The 22,985-nt window shown below is 46.2% G+C and overlaps 1 protein-coding gene across 1 annotated transcript in view; it reads left to right on the top strand.

The window, feature by feature from the left end:
• LOC115478374 (multiple epidermal growth factor-like domains protein 6) overlaps positions 1 to 14,276 on the top strand; it is a 243,495-nt gene extending 229,219 nt beyond the window's left edge. The window contains exons 13-15 of the mRNA XM_030215673.1: positions 6,303 to 6,431; positions 8,332 to 8,460; positions 14,098 to 14,276. Of these exons, the coding sequence (XP_030071533.1) occupies positions 6,303 to 6,431; positions 8,332 to 8,460; positions 14,098 to 14,276 (437 nt within the window). The remainder of the gene's footprint in view (positions 1 to 6,302; positions 6,432 to 8,331; positions 8,461 to 14,097) is intronic.
• The last annotated feature ends 8,709 nt before the right edge of the window (positions 14,277 to 22,985 follow it).

The raw sequence follows: 22,985 nt of genomic DNA on the forward strand, positions 1-22,985 counted from the left end.
TGGTGGGAGGAGGGGCTGGTGGTTTGGAGGCGGGGATAGTGCTGGGCAGACTTATACGGTCTGTGCCAGAACCAGTGGTGGAAGGCGGGGCTGGTGGTTGGGAGGCGGGGATAGTGCTGGGCAGACTTATACGGTCTGTGCCCTGAAGAGGACAGGTACAAATCAAAGTAGGGTATACACAAAAAGTAGCACATATGAGTTTGTCTTGTTGGGCAGACTGGATGGACCATGCAGGTCTTTTTCTGCCGTCATCTACCTTGTTACTATGTTACTTGTTTGTGGAAACTGTGATTCCTCCCAAACTCACCAAAACCCTACTGTACCTACATATAGATACCCCCTTCACCCATAAGAGCTATTGTAGTGGGGGACAGTGTGTTTTGGAGAGCTCAGGAGATAAGATAAGGTAGCAAAGGTGAGGTGTGTACCTGGGAGCATTTTAATAAAGTGCACAGAAGTGCCCTCTAAGGTGCCCCATTGCTTTCCTGGGATGTCTGGGTGGGGGATCAGTCTGCTAAAAATGCTGGTTCCTCCTACATCCCAATGGCATGAATCTCTATGTTTTGCACTCATTTGTTTTTTTTGTTTTGTTATTGGAAGGCGGACCAAAAAACAAAACGTCCAAAGCACGAAATCTTGTTCGAAACAGTATTTTCAGAAAAAAAAGATAGATGTTTTTCTTTTTTCAAAAATGGCCTTTTTTCTATTTGGATTTTGGACATTTTGTGCAAAACGTCCAAAGTCGGACTGAGACGTAGGGTTACCATATGTCCGGATTTACCCGGACATGTCCGGGCAACCAGGTGGGTTTTGCCAATCTGTCCGTTTGTCCAGATTTCTGGACAAGCAGGGGGGCGGGCTGTCCTATTCTAGCCTCCCGGCCCTCCCCTCCCCTTACTTACTACTCTACTGCCCTGGTGGTCTGGTGACCTCTTCTGCCTTCGGGGCAGGAAAGAGCCCCCTCTTTCCTGCCCGGAGCGCTGCCCTGCATCCTGTTGCTGATCTTGGCGCTGATTCAAAATGGCTGCCGAGAGTTGACGCGACCTCGCGAGACTTCAACTCTCTGTGGCCATTTTGAATCGGCGCCGAGATCAGCAACAGGATGCAGGGCAGCGCTCCGTGCAGCAAAGTGGGGGCTCTTTCCTGCCCCGAAAAGGTCACTAGACCACCAGGGCAGTAGAATAAGGGAAGGGGGGTGACGGAGAGGGGAGTGGAGTGGAGGGGGGTGACGGGGTGTCTGACAGGGGGGAGGGGAATATGTGAAAAGGGCAGAGTGAGGGGCAAAAGGGGGCGGACGGGGTGTGAAAGGGGCGGGGCATGTGTCCTCTTTAGGGGGACCAAATATGGTAACCCTACTTAGACGTCATATTGAAAATACCCCTCCACATTTGTGCAAAATAAAATTGATATTGGCATTTTTTTATCATTTACAGATATCAAGCTAGTTAACTTTCCTTCACCACTGGGGAGGCATTTTAACACAAGCTCTGAGCTGCTTATATGAAAGTGTTACTTTAAGTATGTTTTCTTCAACACTTTCATATAAGCAGTTCAGAGCTCGACTTTGTTAAAACGCCTCCCCAGTGGTGAAGGAAACTTAACTAGCTTGATATCTATGCATAATCTAATGTAAACCACATTTAAATATAAAAGTAACTTTATCTATACTCCCCTCCTCCATATCAGGCATACAGAGCTGTCTACACCCATCAAGGAGTTACAGTGCCATTAGGGAAGAAGTAAAATTCTGCTGCCTACTGTCCTTTGAAGAAAAGAGAAAATAACTCGTAATTTTTAAAAATTGCCTTCGAGTATAAATTACCATATTTTAGCTTGTGAGTGCTTTTCAACAAACACTTACTGACTTTCAAGTCTTCCACAGTACATTTGAAGCACTGTTCTAAGGCCACGCGCCATTGAAAGAGCCCCCTGGTAACATGAGTAACATTTGAAAATACGAATCATTTGACGTCTGTATACTGTCTGTCCCTAGTGACCAAACACTAGACTTAACTTGTACCCGGAGGTCAATGAACCAACAGCTTGACCGCTCCGCAGCAATGGCCCGTTAACGTAAGATATTTTTAATTTCTTCATACCGGGTCGTAGTCGTTATGCAAATATGATTCATGGCAAATTCTTGGATTAAAGTTTATGTGAAATCAAGATCTTTAATGCAAAATCCGTAACTGCACCTTTCATGAGCTGTAGTTTCATTTTATGCACAAATGTGGTTTTGTGTGTAATGTATTTGCAAAGATAGGCGATGAGTTCCTTTGTAGAATTATATAGTTCATTGCGTCTTTTAAGGGCCCTTTTACTAAAAATGCGCTAGAATCTGATCTTAATGCAGGATTTTATCGTGTGCTGAGTCCAGATTTAATGCAGCACTTTATTGGGGATTTTTTAAATATATTTTAGTGCAAGCTGTGCAATAATGTCATTAGCTTACGGTACCTGCATAGAGAATGTAGGAGCACTTTTACTAAGGTGCGTCGAAAAGTGGTCTGCACTGATGTAGACACATGTATTTTATTTATTTATTGATTGATTGATTGATTGCATTTGTATCCCACCTTATCCCACCTATTTGCAGGCTCAAAGTGGCTTACATAGTATTGTTAACATAGTTATTCCAGTATATCAAATATAGTTAGTATTGTGTAGAGATTAATTAAGAAAAGAAAGAAGAAGGAAGGAATTTATTAGGGTATTTATAGAAGGTGGGCTTTCATAACAATGGGTTGGTGAAGTGGATTAGTGGAGCTGTAGGTTCTCATTGTAGGCCTTGTTGCGAAAGGTAGTTGTTTTGTCAATTGTTTTCAAATCTGTGGGTAATGCATTCCATAACTGCGTGCTCATGTAAGAGAAGGTGGTGGCGTGCATCAGCTTGTATTTTAGTCCTTTACAGCTAGGGAAGTGTAGGTTGAGAAATTTGCGAGATGATCTTTTGGCGTTTCTGGGAGGTAGGTCCACGAGGTTTAGCATGTAGGTTGGGGCGTCTGCGTGAATGATTTTGTGTACAATCGTGCAGATCTTTGATGCGCGCAGGTTCATTTTTCAGTGCGCCTGCAAAAAAAGGTCCTTTTTTTGACTGAAAATGGATGTGCGGCAAAATAAAAAATTGGCGCACGTCCATTTTGGGCCTGAGACCTTACCGCCACCCACTGACTTAGTGGTAAGGTCTCACGCATTAACTGGGCAGTAATCGTCAGCGCATGTACAATGCCGATTATTGCCCGGTTAGCGCTGTGCGCCAGAAATTTTCCAGCGCACGTAGTGGGCATGCGTAAAAAATGAAATTACTGCCCGGGCCACGCAGTAGCATGGGCGCGCGTAGGCGACTACGTGGCTTAGTAAAAGGGCTCCTTACTGCCTCCTATTTAGGAGATGTCAAGTGCTCCTGTGTTAACTGTGTTAGTCAGTTAAATATAACATTCTAGCTGGTTAATGCATACACACCCACTTTCTGCCCATTTTTTAACACCAGTAATGCATAGGTTAATGCATGGGAACCACCAAATGCTTCAATGCATCTGTCCAGTCCCTGGTTTTGCACACTAAGCCCCAATTTCTATAAAGGTTGCCAGATCCAAACTCAAATTAATCAGATAACAAGCCATGAATAATCAATTATTGATATTAATTGGCACTAATTAGGCTTTGTGCACAGATCTGCTTGTGGGCTATCCTATAACACTGCGTGCCTAAATTATCTTGCGTTCAACTCAAAAGGGAACATGGCCATGGGAGGGACGGGACGGGTCAGGGGTTTTTCCAAAATTTAGGCGCAGTGTTATAGAATAGTTATTTATGCGCCCAACTGCCATCAGTTGGGCACCAGGATTTACACCGTGTTTCAGCAGGCATTAACATCCCGGATTCTATATATTGTGCTGAGATTTCTGCGTGGAAATCGAAGCGTATTCCACAACAGTGTGCATACCCTAATTGGTTAACAAACCAATCAGCATTGATAACTGTCAATTAACAAGCAATTATTGACACTAATGGGCATTAATTACAATTAACATGCAGAACTGTGAAAGCATATTCTGCAACATACTGCATGTAAATTCTAAGTCGCACAGTTGAAAAGGGGGCATGGCCATGGGCATTTCTAGAATCTATGTGCATTGTTATAGAATACACCCAGTCCACGCCTAATTTGGGTGTCAGCATTTACACCAGGTTTTACCTGACGTAACTGCCTGTGACTAAATTTAGTTGCGCAGACTGACGCTCGGCATATTCTATAAACCGCATTGCAATTTAGGCTTATTCTATAAAGTATGCCTAAATTAAGGCAACATTTATAGAATGCGCTTAGGCGAATTTCATTTTGGCGCCAAAATTTTTAGGCATGATATATAGAACAGGGGCGTAGCCAGACTTCGACGGGAGGGGGGTTCAGAGCCCGAGGTGAGGGGGCACATTTTAGCTCCCCCGGCACTGCTGACCCCCCCTGCCATTGCCGACACCCCTCCCCGCCATTGCCGACCCCCCTCCCCCGCCATTGCCGACCCACCACCATCACCACCAACTTTGATCCCCCCTCCCGCCGCCAACCCTCCCCCGCCATCGCCTACCTTTGCTGGCAGGGGACCCCAACCCCCTCCAGCTGAGGTCTTCTTCTTCCAGCTTCATTCTGTTTCTGAGTCTGACGTCCTCACGTTGTACATGCAGGACGTCAGACTCACAGAAACAGTTCAAAGCCTTGCAAATCAGCCAGCAACGTGGCCGCTGGCTAATCTGCAAGGCTTCGTTCTATTTCTGTGAGTCTGACGTCCTGCACGTTGTACGTGCAGGACGTCAGACTCACAGAAACATAATGAAGCCTTGTGCCAGAAGAAGAGGACCTCGGCTGGCGGGGGTTGGGGTCCCCTGCCAGCAAAGGTAGGCGACGGCGGGTTGGCTGTGGGAGGGGTGGTCGAGAGAGTCGTCGGCAGGTGGGTCCAGGGCCAAATCTATGGGGGCCCAGGCCCCTGTGGCTCCACATAGCTACACCACTGATATAGAATCTAGCCCTAAGTCCTCTCACCCAAAATTAGGCACGGAAACCCATGTAAGCTCGCTCTTTATTGAATAGCACTTTGCACAGATTCTTCCTGGTGCCTAATTTTGAGTACCATTTATAGAATTCTCCCCTAGCTGAATGTGGGCTTACCCACGAATTTTATACAAGTTGCTAAAAATTCTGCATGAAAATCTGGGCGCGCGCACAATTTAATTAAAAAACAAGCCAATTAGCACCAATAATTGAGATCTTAACAAGCAATTATTGGTGCTAATTGAATTTTTAAAATTAAAATATACACATATAAGTTTAGGTATGGGATCCATGTATTACATGTGGGTCCAAATAGGGGGGTGCAGGTCATGGGCGGATCAGGGGCATTCCTTAACTTGCAAGTGCTGTTATACAATAAAATGTATCTAAGCATTATTCTATAAACAGTGCCTAACTTTAAGCACCGTTTATAGAATAATTCTAAACACTATTTTTTTTAACACCAATTTTTTTAAGCACAATTTATGGAGTTATTGTCCTTTAGTAAAAGCGCACCTTAGATAAATAGCATAGGCAAATTCTCAAAACCTAAATTTGACATGTGTGGTAAGATGAATGAGGACAGGCCCTGGAGCCAGGATAAACCAGAGCCATTCCGCAGGTTAAGATAAACAAAATATTTAAAGGTGTCAGGTAGGGGTCCTGTTCCATTCAGAGGTAGGGAAGACTACCTTGCTGTCATGGCTGCAGTTCACAGATACATGGCAGAGGCATATACAGTTGGGCAAAGCTGCTTTCCTCTGAGCCTCTCTAAGTTAGCTGTGCCCTGAGCTTTTATACTTCCTGGGCCATGCCTTCCTGGCTCCACCCCCTCCTGTGTCATTTCCTCCCTGGGCGGGACTGTACATTCTAAGGTAGCTCTGACACTATAGGGAATGCTATCAAGGGAGAGGAGCAGCATCCTATAGACTTCCTCACACATGTTAAATATCACCAATAGCACATTCTTTCAGAGTTTTTAATCCATATGAAATCATACTTGCAAATTTGTTTGTGCTTTAGTACATCACATCTCTTGGAATTTATATTCAAGCAGTTAGTAACCCCTGTGACCATATGACTGCTTTTAGAATAACAAGCAATTATAAATTTTCCAAGATTTTCAGCTGTTTCCTGAGGTGATGTCTTGTGTTATGTAGCCCCTTAAATAACAATGAAACCAGTTTCTATTCCCATACAGTTGACTGCTTATTTGACTGCTTATCTTTGGCTTTTGACATGTCTGTTGCAGCTTGCCCTTCAGGTTCATTTGGGAAGAACTGTACCAGCCTATGCAAATGTCAGAATGGAGGCACTTGTGATCCCATCACTGGGTTATGTCGCTGCCCGCCAGGAATTCATGGAACATTTTGCGAGGATGGTATGCACAATAAATTAATTTATGACCACCACCAGACAGCCTCAAGAATTTTTATGATGGTATTTAAAAAAACTCTAATGTAAAAATTAAGGCTAGTGGCTTTCAGGTGGGTCCTGTAGGCCTGGGTCTCGGTGGAGCCTCCCTCCTCCCTCCTTTTGGGGCTTTGGCCACATGGGAAGCTAGAGAGATGCTTCCACCTCCCACAAATGTATGCCCAGATTTTTCACCATCTGGAATTCTTACATGCAAGTACTCTCCCCTTTAGGCCAGACCTTGTTAGTCAATAGATTACGGCCTTGAATGATCCAGAAGAGGTGTTTGTCCAGATTTCAGGTGTGGGGGTGGGGCGATCGACATTGTTATTGAAACTTTGGAGACTAAAGAACTGTTCAGCGTGATGACCTCTATCTCTGTACTAGATTGTTTTTCATCTATCTCTTGAGAGGGTTTCTTGTGTATTGTTATTGTCATCAATAAAAATTGTTGAAACATTAAAAAAAATCCTCTAATGTAGAATAATGTTATGCAGAGTAAGGCCAACAATTAAGGGGGGTGGGGGGGAGGTTATTAACGAGGGCTACTGTTAAGTCAGGTTATTTTACCACAAGGTCCCATTTTATGTAATGAGACCCTGTGCTAAAATAGTAACAGAGTAGGCAGATAAAGACCAGTATGGTCCATCCAGTCTGTCCAACAACATAAACTCAGTAAAAGGAATGATGTGATACTACATATATATATATATATATATATACTTGATCTTGATTTGTCCTTGCCATTTTCAGGGCACAGACCGTAGAAGTCTGCCCAGCACTGGCTTTGCTTCCCAATTACCGGTGTTGCCATCTAATCAGCGCTAAACTAGTTTGGTTCCATGCCATCTATGCAGCAGGGGCGTAGCCAGACTTCAACGGTAGGGGGGTCCAGAGCCGAAGTGAGGGGGCACATTTTAGCCCCCCCCCCCCCGGCAGCACCACCGACCCTTCCCCCCCCCCCCCCCCCGCCAGCCAGCCATTGCCGACACCGACCCCCCCCCCGCCCCGCCTGCCCGCCATTGCCAACACCTCCAACAACTTTGACCCCCTCCCCCCCCCCCCCCCCGCCGATGACCCTCTTGACCCCCGCCCGCCGTCGCCTACCTTTGCTGGCGGGGGACACCAACCCCTGCCAGCCGGTCTTCTTCCTTCATTTGGTTTCTGAGTCTGACGTTCTGCATGACGTCAGACTCACAGAAACAGAATGAAGCCTTGCGATCTGCAGGGCTTCGTTCTGTTTCTGTGAGTCTGACGTCCTGCACGTCAGAGTCAGAAACCAAACGAAGGAAGAAGACTTCGGCTGGCAGGGGTTCGGGTCCCCCGCCAGCAAAGGTAGCAGGTGGCAGGTCGGCGGTGGGAGGGGGGGTTGAGAGGGTCGCCAGCAGGGGGGTCCAGGGCCAAATCCACGGGAGCCTGGGATTCCTTTGTGTTTATTTACTTTTGTTACATTTGTACCCCGCGCTTTCCCACTCATGGCAGGCTCAGTGCAGCTTACATATTACATACAGGTACTTATTTGTTCCTGGGGCAATGGAGGGTTAAGTGACTTGCCCAGAGTCACAAGGAGCTGCCTGTGCCTGAAGTGGGAATTGAACTCAGTTCCCCAGTTCCCCAGGACCAAAGTCCACCACCCTAACCACTAGGCCACTCCTCCACTCCATGCATTTTTGAATTCCGTTACCGTTTTCATCTCCACCACCTCCCGCAAGAGAGCATTCGAGATATGTACCACCCTCTCCTTGAAAAAGCACTTGTGATAAAATAATCTGACTTGTTATAAAATAACCCAACTTAACAGTAGCCGCTAAGGCTTTTTGTGAGGGGCATGTGGGCTATGAGCTCACCTGTTTCTATCTGTCCTACAGGTTGTCCTAAAGGATACTTCGGGAAGAACTGTTATAAGAGGTGTAACTGTGCTAACAATGGATACTGCCACAGGGTGTATGGAGCCTGTTTTTGTGACCCAGGACTGTATGGGCGCTTCTGTCACCTAAGTAAGCAACTTCCATTAATTTGAGTACAGTGAGCATAGATCAGAATTTATAGCTCGACATTTGGTAACTGTATGAATGGTAGTTTTTAACTCAGGTTCTCGGCATGCACGTGGAAAGGCAGCCCCAATTTGTTGTTTGCAGAATGTCAGTTTGATTCATACATTCAGGGCCGCCGGGGGGGGGGGGGGGGGGGGGTTGGGGGGGGCAAAATTTCCCGGGCCCGGGACTCCAAGGAGGACCCGGCGCCGGGGTCTCTCGCCCTCTCCTGCTCCCAGGCTGCCGGCACTGCAGTCCCCAGTCTCCACTTACCTTCCCTCAGCTCCGTTCTGTCTGCCATTCGACCCCCCTTCATTTAAAAAAAATCTTGAAACTGGCAGCACAGCGCCTTCAAGAATTTTTTTTTGCGCTGCTGATTTTGAGATTTTTTTTTTTTAATAAAGGGGGTCGGATGGCAGACAGAATGGAGCTGTGGGTAGGCAGGTTGAGACTGGGGACTACGGTGCCGGCGGCCTGGGAGCAGGAGAGGGAGGCGACAGCATTTGCGATTGGGGGGAGGCGGGGGCAGGGCAGCGGCGATCCGGGCCCGGCTCAGTCTCTCGGCGGCCCTGCATGCATTGCTTCTGCACTGCCATGATTACCTACTCTCTTTCATCTTTTCCAGCCTATTTTAGCATTACAAATAAATTTGAGTTTTGCTGCTAGGATTCTCTTTTTACATTAGGACAATAGGTCCAACCATAGGAAACCCCAAGTAACAATGTAACAGTAAAGAAATCTGACATTAGGTGAAAACAATGGTCTATGGACCAGGTTATTTCTATTGCTTTAAGCTTCAGTATGGCACAGCTATTGAAGGTCCAAGAAAGCAAATAGGCAGACGATTCTCAAAATCCAGCATGGAATAGAAAAAAAGATGAGAATCGCCAATGGCAGCAATGTTGAGAAAAATAATTTATTCACCGCGAAATGCTGCTGCTGCTTCTCAGGAGAGGAGTTGTTTTAGTCCAGTAGGTGGGACTGGTTTTACTGCACCACTGGGTTGTTATATGCTAGCCCCTGACGCAGCCCTTTAGGAGGGCGAAACGCGGCCGTGTCGGGCCTATTTTAAATAATGTGGTGAATAAATGATTTTTCTCAACATTGCCATTGGCGATTCGCATTTTTTTTCTATTCCGTGCTGGCACAGCGATTGGAAATGCCTCGAGCGGTCGTTCTGAGATCATTGAAATGACAGTCTAAGGAAAGCATACTAGAAAGAAGGGCTTCAGATCAGTGGCGTTCCTGGCCTGGATGGCACCCGGGGCGGATCGCCGATGCGCACCCCCTACGGCGAAATGACACCCCCCCCAGGTGCACGCCGCTGGGGGGTGGGGGCCACGGCGCACGCCTGCTCCGCGTTCGCTAACTCGCTCGTTCGCTGCAGCTCCCTCTGCCCCGGAACAGGAAGTAACCTGTTCCGGGGCAGAGGGAGCTGCAGCGAACGAGCGAAGTTAGCGAACTCGGAGCAGGCGCGCGCCGCGGCACCCCCCAGCGGCGTGCACCCACCGCCCCCCCCCCCTTGGTACGCCACTGCTTCAGATGCAATATTTGCTAAAAACACTTTTCCCTTTCACTCATGAGCAAAACAAGTCAGTAAACTTTGTTTTCAGTTTAGTATTCAGCACCAAAACCAATCCGAAATTTGGGTTTGGGTTTTGGCTAATCTGCAATTGAGATCTTTTGGCAGATCTTGATAAATTATGACCAAAATGTTGCACGGTACATAATTGATATTGTACAGCTGTGATTGGAGGACACCTGTTGGTGAGAACAATGTACTGCATGGTACTAGCTTGTTTACCAGGAGGCTGATGCAATCAAGCGTATGAGGTTCAGTAAAGAGGCATCATGTAGTCTCTGCTTACATTTTTCTGTGCTATTGTGGTTGCCTAACAGAAAAGGAGTTTATGTACAAGTAAATTGTGCACACGGACTCATGTAGTCTGAGACATCAATGCATTGCTCTTTTAAACCCAGTGGTAATAAAGGTATTAGCTAGTAAACCCAGATGCAAAGAAGTTCACAGAAGGCTAAGCTCATGGTTTTCTAATGGAAGGGCTATGAGTCATGGTCTGAGGAGCAGCAAAACGTTAGCTCATTCTTCTGTAGCTGGCATTAGTGATTATTTCATGCCTGTTTTCTTCTCTTTGGTGTCAGCATAAAGGATCCACAACTTTTTTTTCTTGTGGAGTGGAGGAGTATCCTAGTGGTTAGTGCAGCGGACTTTGAATGCAGCTCCCTTTCCCTATTTGAGAGTCTACATGGAATGTTGCTACTCTTTGAGATTCTACATGGAATGTTGCTATTATTTCAGATTCTTTTGAGATGCTACATGGAATGTTGCTACAATTTGAGATTCTACTGTACATGGAATGTTGCTAGTGGAGGAGTAGCCTAGTGGTTAGTACAGTGGTCTCTGAATGCAGTTCCTTTTCCCTATTTGAGAGTCTACATGGAATGTTGCTACTGTTTGAGATTCTACATGGAATGTTGCTACTATTTCAGCTTCTTTTGAGATGCTACATGGAATGTTGCTACAATTTGAGATTCTACTGTACATGGAATGTAGGAGTAGCCTAGTGGTTAGTGCAGTGGACTTTGATCCTGGGGAACTGGGTTTGATTCCCACTGCAGCTCCTTGTGACTCTGGGCAAGTCATTTAGAGGGCCTTTTAGTAAGGCACGCTCACGTTTTTGGCGCGCGCTAAAATTGTGGGGGTGCTAAACGTTACAGACGCCAATGCATTCCTATGGGCATCTCTAATGTTTAGTGCACCCACAATTTTAGCCAACGCTAAAAACGCGAGCGGACCTTAGTAAAAGACGCCCTTAACCCTCCATTGACTCAGGTACAAATAAGTAGCCGTATACAATATGGGGCCCTTTTACTAAGCCACGTAGGTGCCTACGCATGCCTAACGCGCGCCAAATTGGAGTTACCGCCCGGTTACCACGTGGCCCTTGCGGTAATTTCATTTTTGGCGCACGTCCGGAAAATAAGTGGCATCTGACCCGCGTAGACCATTACCTCCCGGTTACCGCGTCAGACCTTACCGCTAGGTCAGTGTCTTATGGTAAGGTCTCAGACCTTAAATGGGCGCGTGGCAATTTTCATTTTGCCGTACATCCATTTTTGTCAAAAATTTTTAAAAGGCATTTTTTTGTAGGTGCACTGAAAAATAATTCTGCGCACATGCCCAAAACACGCATCTACACTACCGTAGGCCGTTTTTCAGCGCACCTTAGTAAAAGGACCCCTGTGTAAACCACTTTGAATGTAGTTGTAAAAACCACAGGAAGACGGTATATCAAGTCCCATTCCCTTTCCCTTTGTTGAAGGGGATGGGACAATGGAAAAAAAAAGGCTGGGGAATGAGGAGCCGAAGTGATCACATCCCTGAGTGCAGGCTTAAGGGAGAAGTGCTGTAGCTGTAAATGAAAAGTAAAATACTTTACTGCAGAAATTAAAACGATATCATCCTGATATTTATGTACAGAACAGCATGTTAGACTTGCGCATGCACATAATCTATGCGTCTGCTTCTCCAGATTCTGAAGCCATTTTTCATGCATAAAACATTGATGCTACTATTAATGGATGGCTGTGTGCGTATGTTTCCATGGCAACTAACATACTTTGCCATGTTGGACCACATACTTTGTGCAAAAATTGTTTTATTCAATTTGGTTATAGCATTGGGTGGAATTCATTTTTTTTTTAACACGAGCATAAAAATGTGTACTGAACTTCAGTGCAAAGCTTTTGTAATAAATGTATTCTGTTTCTTTTGGTCATTTCTACCATGTACATTATTTTAATATTTATTTCCTATTTCTCATTAACATCCTCCATATCTTTGTATATTTCCTACCAATTAGCCAAACATTCACAAGGAGCTGCAGTGGGAATTGAACTCCGTTCTCCAAGATCAAAGTCCACTGCACTAACCACTAGGCTACTCCTCCGTAAAAAAAAGTTATCACCTTATTTTCCTTTATTTTGTGTTGTTTTATTTCTGTTTATTGCCTTCAAAGAGGACTAGTATGCAGTGGCGTAGCCAAGGGTAGGCCCAGGCCCACCCACATTGGGCTCAGGCCCACCCATTAGCAGCACACCTATGATGTGGCTGGCAGGGATCCCCAAGACCCACCAGCCAAAAACTCACAACAACTCTCTTTCCTGCATACCTTGTAAATAGCAGATCTTCGCCTGCAGTGACTGATACATACTATTCACACTAGCCCCACTGCCTTCCCTCTGATGTATTCCCACCTATGCAGAAACAGGAAGTTGCATCAGAGGGAAGGCGGTGGGGCCAGCATGAGCAGTGCGTATTAGTTGCTGCTCGCTGCCAGTGAAAATCTGCTATTTAAAAGGTATGCAGGGGAGGGGGATGTTTGAAAGACCATATGGCATACAGGCGAGAGAGGGAGAGACCAAATCACTTGTGGGACAGGGCGGTGTTCTGCCCACCCATCTTGGGCCCAAGCCCACTCAAAATTGGGTGTCTGGCTACGCCCCTGCTAGTATGGCAACCATATTACTTTGATGGTAAAGTGGTGAGCATAGCTACCTTCCAAGCAGTTGACCCAGGTTCGATCCCTGGCCACCGCAGAGTTTGTTTGGGCTTCCATCCTGTGTGGGTGCTGGAGTCCAGTTCAGTTTGGAAGGGCCCAGGAAAGCTAGCGAACCTATCCAACAGAGGTAAGAGAGCAGCCAGGGTATGGAAGTGGAGCGATTACGGGCGCTGTGAAATTGGATCTCCTCTGCATCCCCCAGTAGCGAGGGGACATGTGAGTTTGTGTGTGCGCGCTCAGGGTGGGGGCTGAGGCTGGATCCCCTTGGGAACGGGAGAGTGTGTGGGCTTGAGCTGTGTTGTCTGGGGTAAGTTGGTGTCAAGGTAGGGCACTGGAGCTGTGTTCCATGCAGGAAGGGAGCGTGTGTGGTTGTGTGCCTAGGGTGGGGGGCTGGAACTGTGTTCCCTGAGGGAGTGGGTGCCACTGTTGGGGAAATAGGATACTGGGCTGGATGGACCCATTGGTCTGACCCAGTATGGCTTTATCCATGTGTATCTAGAGAAAGCATTGCAAAGCGATCTGTATGGGTGGCAGTTGCAACTCTAAATCTAATGGTTCCATGAGCAATCATTGGGTTCAACCTGTACATAGCAGCAGTTGCAACCCTAAAAGGCATTAGGTTAGGTCAGGGGAAGGATGTCTGGATGTTGGGCTTCTTATGAGAATTTGTACACATTTACTCAAAGTGGGATAATTACTGCTGAGCAGAGTTGCCCATCAATTATATATTCCAGTGTTGTTATGGCTTAATGAAAATTACTGCTCCATTTACTGTGGTTCACAAATCTGTCCTGTAGGACCACCAGCCACCTGTGGGGTTTCATGATATCCCTAATGAATATGCATGGGGCATATCTGCATACCTGTTTACCTCCATTATATGAAAATCTCTCGTTAGGGATATCCTGAAAACCAGGCGGCTTATAGTCCCTCAGGACAGGTTTGAGAACCACTTTCTCTACACTGTAGGCATGTTTGCATGTTCCTGTTAAATGATTGGCAATTATTCATGTTATTACAGCTTGTCCAAAGTGGACCTTTGGGGCTGGCTGCTCTGAAGAATGCCAGTGTGCCAAGGAGAACACATTAGAATGCAATGCCAAAAATGGCTCCTGTTACTGCAAACCCGGTTACCATGGCGACAAGTGCCAGAAAGGTATCACTTTCCTATGTATACTCTTTTCATCACACTACAACTAAGAGACCTCAGAAGGGAAAACTGGCTGTTATTTACAAGAGCTCAGAGTAATAAATACTAATCAGTTCTAATTAGTGTGGTGATGCATAGGGCTGAAATCCCTGAGACTCTCTGGAACATCTTGTTAAAACTATTTTATGAAAGCAGAGGGTCTCGCCAAGCGAACAGCAGATAAGAAATTTGTGATGCTCGGGGCCCTGTTTACTAAGACTCAAAAAAAAATGTCAGGTAGTATTTTTTCACGGAGAGAGTGGCGGATATTTGGAATGCCCTCCCGCGGGAGGTGGTGGAGAGGAAAACGGTAACGGAATTCAAACATGCGTGGGATAAACATAAAGGAATCCTGTTCAGAAGGAATGGATCCTCAGGAGCTTAGCCGAGATTGGGTGGCAGAGCTGGTGGTGGGAGGCGGGGCTGGTGGTTGGGAGACGGGGATAGTGCTGGGCAGACTTATATGGTCTGTGCTAGAGCCGGTGGTGGGAGGCGGAGCTGGTGGTTGGGAGACGGGGATAGTGCTGGGCAGGCTTGTACGGTCTGTGCCCTGAAAAAGACAGTTACAAATCAAGGTATTATATACACAAAAAGTAGCACATATGAGTTTGTCTTGTTGGGCAGACTGGATGGACCGTGCAGGTCTTTTTCTGCCGTCATCTACTATGTTACTATGTTACTATGTATTAGCGTGCGCTAACCGGGTAGATTCCCATAATGTTCCTGTGGGCGTCTACATGGTTGACACGCACTAAAAATGCTAGCGCACCTTAGTAAACAGGGCTCTGTTTGCTAATCTTATGAAATTTGATGATGAAGGTAATTTTAGAAGGTTTACATCTGTTAAAAAAAGACATTTTCATGGGTAAATTGTCTTTCATAATCAAGTAGCAATTTTAGAAGAGGTACTATTTATGTGTGTTTGCTGATGCAGAAGACGAAGGCGGGAAGGAACCTCTGCGTCAAGTAATCACAGCAAGCAGGAGCAGAGGCTGACCAAAGGACAAATCCAACAATGGAAATGTTGTGCAGTAAATACTTTTATTGTAGCCAATTCAATAGGACCCAACAGGGTCTGTGTTTCGGCGCAATGGAGTGCCTACATCAGGGGTCAGGTAGTAATTTCTCGTAATGCGCTATGTACTTTAAAACTGAACAGGATGACAGCTCAGAGGAATGTAGCACGGCAGGGCCGCCGAGAGGGGGGAAAAGGGGGGACAAAATTCCCCGGGCCCGGGCCTCCGGGGGGGCCCGGTGGCGCCGCCGCAGTCCAGCCCGCCCGCCCTCCGTCGCTCCCTGGCATTGAACTTCAGCGCCTCACCTTCGAAAGCGCAGCAAGCAGCGGCAGACCACTCCTTCCTTCCGTGTCCCGCCCTCGCAAAGTTACGTCAGGCGAGGGCAGGACACGGAAGGAAGGAGTGGCCTGCTGTTGCTTGTTGCTGCGCTTTTGAAGGTGAGGCGCTTAAGGTCAGTGCAGAGGGCCCGGAGGTGGAGAGAGGGCCCGGTGGCAGGTGGAGGGGGGCCCAGTGACCTCGGGTGGGGGGGCCCCGGGGGTGGCCTTGTCCCGGGCCTGGCCCAGTCTCTCAGCGGCCCTGTAGTACGGCAAAAGCAGCCGTGAGGCATGCGTGCATAAAAGCGGAAAATGATGCTGACCCAACTGGGGACAGCAGCATTTCCCGCTTTTTTGCATGCATGCCTCATGGCTGCTTTTGCCGTGCTACATTCCTCTGAGCTGTCATCTTGTTCAGTTTTTAAGTACATAGCGCACTCCGAGAAATTACTACCTGACTCCTGATATAGGAGCAGTGCTGTAGCAAGGGCGGCTGCCACCCGGGGCGGTTTGCCGTTGCGCACCCTCCCCCCCCCCCGGGTGCAGCACTACACACACACACACACCCGAGTGCATTCTTACCTCTTGGGAGGTGGGAGCAGCCGTGAGGCTGTCGGTTCCGCTGGTTCCCTGCTCCCTCTGCCCCGGAACAGGAAGTAACCTGTTCCAGAGGGAGCAGGGAACCAGCGGAGCCGACACCCCCCCCAGCGGCGTGCACCCGGGGCGGACCGCCCCCACCGCCCTGCCCTTGCTACGCCACTGCGTAGGAGCTTCATTGCACAGAAACACAGATCGCGTCGGGTCCTATTCTATCGGCTACAATAAAACTATTTACTGCGCAACATTTCCAGTGTTGGATCCGTCTTTTGGTCAGCTTCTACTCCTGTTTGCTGTGTTTGCAGATGCAGCACACAGATTTGAAAGGGAAAATGTTTGGGTTTGGATAGCTGTTAAAAATATCTCTGTATTCCACATTTTGCAGTACACATATACCTGTAAAAAGTTTCCCATTGGTATTAAACCTCCTCAAGGTTATATATAAGTAGCCGTTGAGCCCGTGAAAACGGGCTACTTTTAGAATGGGGGGGTTTCCTAGCCGCCGCCGCCCCTCCACCCGGCCCGAGCAGCACTGTAAACTTCCATCAGCACGCAGCAGCAGGCACATCAGCAAAGCTGCCGTCAGGGCGGGCTTCCTTCTCTGCCTGTGTCCCACCCTCGTGTGACGTAACATCGGCGAGGGCGGGGCAAAGGCAGAGAAGGAAGCCCGACGGCAGCTTTGCTGATGTGCCTGCTGCTGCATGGTGATGTAAGTTCACAGTGCTCGGGCCAGATGGAGGGGCGGCGGCGACTCCGGGGGAGGGGGGAGGGGGAGCAGTTCCGACGTCTGCAGCATGCCAGTAGAGACTTCCCTCTCTGTCCCGCCCCCGTCATCATGTATTGACGCGGGGGCGGGGCAGAGAGGGAAGTCTCTACTGCGCATTTGCGAGTGAGTACGGTCACTCGCCGTTTATATGTTTGATTGTCAATTGGGTGGGGGATGGGGAGTTACTAAGATGCAGTACCTTTTTTTTTTTTTTTGAGTAGCACCTTCATTTACTGTGAGTCATTAACCTGTAGTATTTCAGGTTAGTGACTTCTGCGGTACACAAATAATGCAGCTTGCGATCAAACCTCTAACAGAGCCGCAATCACCATTTAAACAAATGCTCATGCCGCAAGCTGAATATTGACCCAATATTTAATTTAAAAAACACATGAATACACACGCGTTTGCTCCAGTTTTGGACCAGGTATAAATTTGTGCATTGGGAGAGGCTTATTTTATAAGAACCTTTTTGGATTCCTCACATAGGCGTGCTATTAAATAAAAAAAATTACGTACAATAGCAAAAATCACTAGTAAGAACCTAAGCATTGCCATACTGGGAAAGACCGAAGGCCCATCAAGCCCAGCATCTTGTCTCCAGTAGTGGCCAGTCCAGCCACAAGCACATGGCAAGATGCCAGAACAGCAAAACAGATTTTATACTGCTCATCCTAGAATATGCAGTGGATTTTCCCAAGTCTATCTTAATAATGGTTTGTGGACTTTCCTTTTAGGAAATTATCCAAACCTTTTTAAAACCCTGCTAAGCTAACCGCTTTTACCACATTCTCTGGCAACAAATTCCAGAGCTTAATTACTTGTTGAGTGAAGAAATATTTTCTCCTATTCATTTTAAATTTCCTACTTACTAGCTTCTTTCCGTGCCCTCCCCTAGTCCTAGTATATTTGCATGTAAGATGATAGTTACATATACAAAGCCCCAAGTGATGCTGCTGTTATGTACTTTTTTTGTGTAAAATGTCTTCATTTGAGTGCATCATGACAAATGCAAGGAGTTCTTTTTTCCCCATGGCCCTATACGTATTTTACGAAAGGCTCCATGTTCAATGAGCTTTTTGTAAACTGAATTGCAAGTGGTAGATGTTCAATTTCCAATACTGACACCCTATACAAATTTAGGAAGATAGTGTATCATTTCCTAATTTTATTTATTTATTAATGTATTTATACCCCACATTTCCCCCACAGACATGCAGGCTCAATGTGGCTTACATAAACCAGAGAGAGAGAGAGAGAGAGAGAGAGGTCTCCGGGTGATATCAGATACAAATGAGAATAATAGAGTAGAAGGGCAAGAAAGAAAGAATACTTTACATAGAACAGTACAGAAGAATAGGACTAAACAGGATCCACGTATGCCAGCTGGCAGAGGCCAGATTTCTTCATTGTTCCCGGTGTAAATGCTTTGGTAAACAGATGCGTCTTCAGCGCCTTGCGAAAGGCAAGGTAGTCTCTCAGACTGGTGATGTCTCTAGGAAGCGCATTCCAAAGTTGCACGCTGATAAAGGGAAAGCTTGACGCCTGAATGGAGCCACGCTTACAACCTTTCCAACTGGGGTAGTGCAAGGTGAGATATAATCTTGAGGACGGGTCAGCATTTCTGGCTGGCAAGTCAACCAGGCTCAGCATGTAACTTGGGACAACCCCGTGGAGGATTTTGTGAACCATGGTTGCAAACCTTGAACTCAATGCGCTCTCTGATTGGAAGCCAGTGAAGTTTTACAAGAAGAGGCGTCACGCTATCGAATATTGTGACTTTAATTTAAGTTCATGGGGACAGGCCTAAAGGTCTAAATATGTGCACCCTGGAGGAAAGGCAAGATAAAAGAGATATCATAGAGACATTTAAATACTGCTATCATATCAATACACAGGAGATAGGCCTCTGTCAATTGAAAGGAAGTTCCAGAACAAGACGTCATAAGATGAGGGTTAAAGGGGATGGACCGAGCAGTAATCTAAGGAAATATTTTTTTTAATGAAAGGGTGATTGATGCATGGAACAGTCTCTCTGGATGTGATGGTCATGAGGACTCTTATCTAAATTCAAGAAAGCATGGGACAAGCACAGAAGGTCTCTGAAGGGGAGAAATAAGCAATTGGTGTAAATTGGGCAGACTGGATAGGCTGAATGGTCTTTTTTTGACCTCCATTTTGTTTCTATGTTTATTGCATTCCTATTGGTTAAGTAACAAAAGGTCACGGGAATCACTCTACTGATTTATAATTAATAACAACTGGAAAACAGCGAGTGTTAACTAACAATTGTGAAACAAGTTCTAACTCAATGAGAAACAGAGGAGGAGAGGACCTCAGACCAGTGCCACCTTTTTAATCAATGAAATGATATTCATGTGGCCATAATCATATAATCACTGGTCCTCTACCAACCTCCTCCCTCAATATTAATTTGTGTGCTGGTGCTCTATGATGGTGCTACCTATCACCCCCGTCTTTAACAAATATTAAACACCACAGCCACTTAGCTCATTGCTGCTCCAACCAGGGGCTCCCCGACGGTCCCGTTTCGCCACTGGGGCTTTGTCAAGGGAAAAGCTCCCTGCAGCACCGAACTGTGGTAAGTATCGGACGAGCCAGTGAAGCCGCCAGTGGGCGCACATCTTTTCGGCGGCTTCACTGGCTCGTCCGATACTTACCACAGTTCGGTCAGTGGCGTAGCCAGAAGTCAATTTTTGGGTGGGCCAACAGGTTGGATGGGTGGGCACTAGACAGTGGTGTGCTGGTAAATGTTTAACAACAGGCTCTCTCCCCGGTCCGCCTCTGCCTCTCCCCTTCTTCCACCATATCCAGCATCCCTCCTCTCCCCTTCTTCCACCATGTCCAGCAACCCTCCTCTCCCCTGCCCTCTCCTCTCCCCTTCTTCCACCATGTGCAGCAACCCTCCTCTCCTGTCTGCCCTGTTTCCTTCCGGGCCCCCCCCCCCCGTACCTTTAAATATTATAGTTTTGTTGGAGTCGCGGGCAGCCGGCATTGAAGACATCAGCAGGCTTACGCCGGTTCCAGCAGCCTTCCCTTCCCTCGTTGCAAGTCGGATGATGGCTCCGCCCTCGTAGAAACAGGAAATACGTCTTGCAACGAAAGAAGGGAAGGCTGCTGGAACCGGCATAAGCCTGCCGATGTCTTCAATGCCGGCTGCCTGCGACTCCAGCAAAACTGTAATATTTAAAGGTACGGCGGGCGGAGGCAGCCGGGGCAGTGGCGGGCTGGGGAGGCAGATGCAGGATCGGAGCTCAGCCTGCTCCCTCCGCTCCGCTGCCTCCACTGCTGGGTGGGCCTGAAACAAAACTGGGTGGGCCTGGGCCCACCCAGGCCCACCCGTGGCTACGCCCCTGAGTTCGGTGCTGCAGGGAGCTTTTCCCTTGACAAAGCCCCAGTGGCGAAACGGGACCGTCGGGGAGCCCCTGGTTGGAGCAGCAATGAGCTAAGTGGCTGTGGTGTTTAATATTTGTTAAAGATGGGGGTGATAGGTAGCACCATCATAGAGCACCAGCACACAAATTAATATTGAGGGAGGAGGTTGGTAGAGGACCAGTGATTATATGATTATGGCCACATGAATATCATTTCATTGATTAAAAAGGTGGCACTGGTCTGAGGTCCTCTCCTCCTCTAGTCCTATTGGTTAAAATTTGTCTAGTTGTTCCTCTATATTGACGTAAATATTGACTGAGGTAAAATCAAGATAACTATTTAATAGCTACTTGATTAAAGACAGAAATCATAATCAACGGTGCTTGTTACACATTTGTTCAATTTTTTGCATTCTGCTACAAAAATCTGATTATGCAATTTGCATACGGATCAACAAACAATTATCTCTGGCTATAGAAAAGGTTTTTAATAATGTGCTTCAATTATTATGTTGTTAATGATGACAGGAAGTAGTTTTTATATTTTTTAATTGCCTTCTTGTCTTACCATCTGTAACATCTCTCTCGTTGTTCAATGTTGTGCTGCTCAGAAACAGAGCATTCTGCAAAATGATGAAATTTCAAGTTGATCATAATGCAGGATTCATCCCACGAGAGCAGCCAATTGTTAGACCAGAAACTAGTCGTAATCCAGATGTTCCACCACAAAACGGACTCACAGGCTGAATCTTTCAGAAAAAAAGTTATCAATAGAAATCAAACAAAATAAAACATGGAAAAGAAAATAAGATGATACCTTTTTTATTGGACATAACTTAATACATTTCTTGATTAGCTTTCGAAGGTTGCCCTTCTTCCTCAGATCGGAAATAAGCAAATGTGCTAGCTGACAGTGTATATAAGTGAAAACATTCAAGCATTACTATGACAGTAAAATAGATACCATTGGAGATTCTACATGGAATGTTGCTACTATTGGAGATTCTACATGGAATGTTGCTATTCCACTAGCAACATTCCATGTAGAAGGCTGCGCAGGCTTCTGTTTCTGTGAGTCTGACGTCCTGCACGTACGTGCAGGACGTCAGACTCACAGAAGCAGAAGCCTGCGCGGCCACATTGGTGATCCGCAAGGGCCGACTTCTACATGGAATGTTGCTAGTGGAATAGCAACATTCCATGTAGAATCTATAGAAATCAAACAAAATAAAACATGGAAAAGAAAATAAGATGATACCTTTTTTATTGCACATAACTTAATACATTTCTTGATTAGCTTTCGAAGGTTGCCCTTCTTCGTCCGATCTGACGAAGAAGGGCAGCCTTCGAAAGCTAATCAAGAAATGTATTATGTCCAATAAAAAAGGTATCATCTTATTTTCTTTTCCATGTTTTATTTTGTTTGATTTCTATTGATAACCTTAAGAGTGGACTAACACGGCTACCACACTCCTCTAGAAAAAAAGTTAAAAGTGAATGGGTAGAACTTTTAGTATAAACGGGCTGCAATCTCACGAACACAGGCTTTCAAAAGGCACAGAGAAAAGTTTTCACTCTGCTCTACTCTGCATGCGTTGGAAGCGTCAAGATTAGTTTGACGAAAAAGTTTCTCAGCCTAAGGTTTAGATGTCCTTTTACGAAGCTGCGTAGGCGCCTACGTGCGACAATTCGGAACTACTACCCAACTACCGCATGGCCTGGCTGGTATTTTCATTTTTAATTTAGAAGAAGTCTTTATTGAATAATGAAAGATCCCTGTACAACAATTGAAAACTACAATAACATCATTAAGAAAATATCAATCTCTACATTTCCCACCAAACTTACAAGGTTCACTGCTAATGACAGCATATATTTGGACTTCACTTTTTGTTCCCATTTCCCCCCATTAGATTTATCCCTAAAATAATACAAAATATCAAACCAAGCCTATGTACAGAAAATATCCCCCCATCCCACCCAGTACATTACCCAGCAAAAGACAATAGCACTTTTATTCAGCAGTCGAGTTGCAGCAGCAATACCGTCTATGATCCCATACCTAGAGGAGCCCATATTCTTCCCAATTTTGCCAATTGTTTGCATTCCTTTGCTAATAATTTCTCTTTTTCTGCAATATTTCCAAGCAAAGTTTTCCACTTAATTATTGAAGGACTGTTACGTTGTTTCCAAGCCTGTGCAATTATCAGTCTGCCTGCACAAAAACAATGTTTCGCTAGGGTCTTGCCCTCTTCTTTAAGTCCCAAAATATTTTATGAAATAAGTACACTGCAGGGTCCCATGGTATATCAACTCCTACCCAATGTTGCACCCTCCCCTGGATAGCCCTCCAAAATGCTCCCACCTTTCTGCATGTCCACCATATGTGGCCCGTGGTGCCTAATTGACCACAGTGTCTCCAGCACATCTGGGACACTGTAATAAACATATGATGCAATCGTACTGGGGTCAGATACCAACGATATATTATTTTCGCAACATTCTCCTGAATGTTTATCGCTGGGGAAATCCGAACTGAGCCTCTTTCGAATCTCTGCCACTCCGCCTCTGTATATTTTACTCCCAGTTCCTTTTCCCACTGGTCCCGATGTCTGGAGTTCTGCGGGAGTTG

This window comes from Microcaecilia unicolor, chromosome 10, assembly GCF_901765095.1.
Source record: "Microcaecilia unicolor chromosome 10, aMicUni1.1, whole genome shotgun sequence".
Classification (NCBI taxonomy): Eukaryota; Metazoa; Chordata; class Amphibia; order Gymnophiona; family Siphonopidae; genus Microcaecilia; species Microcaecilia unicolor.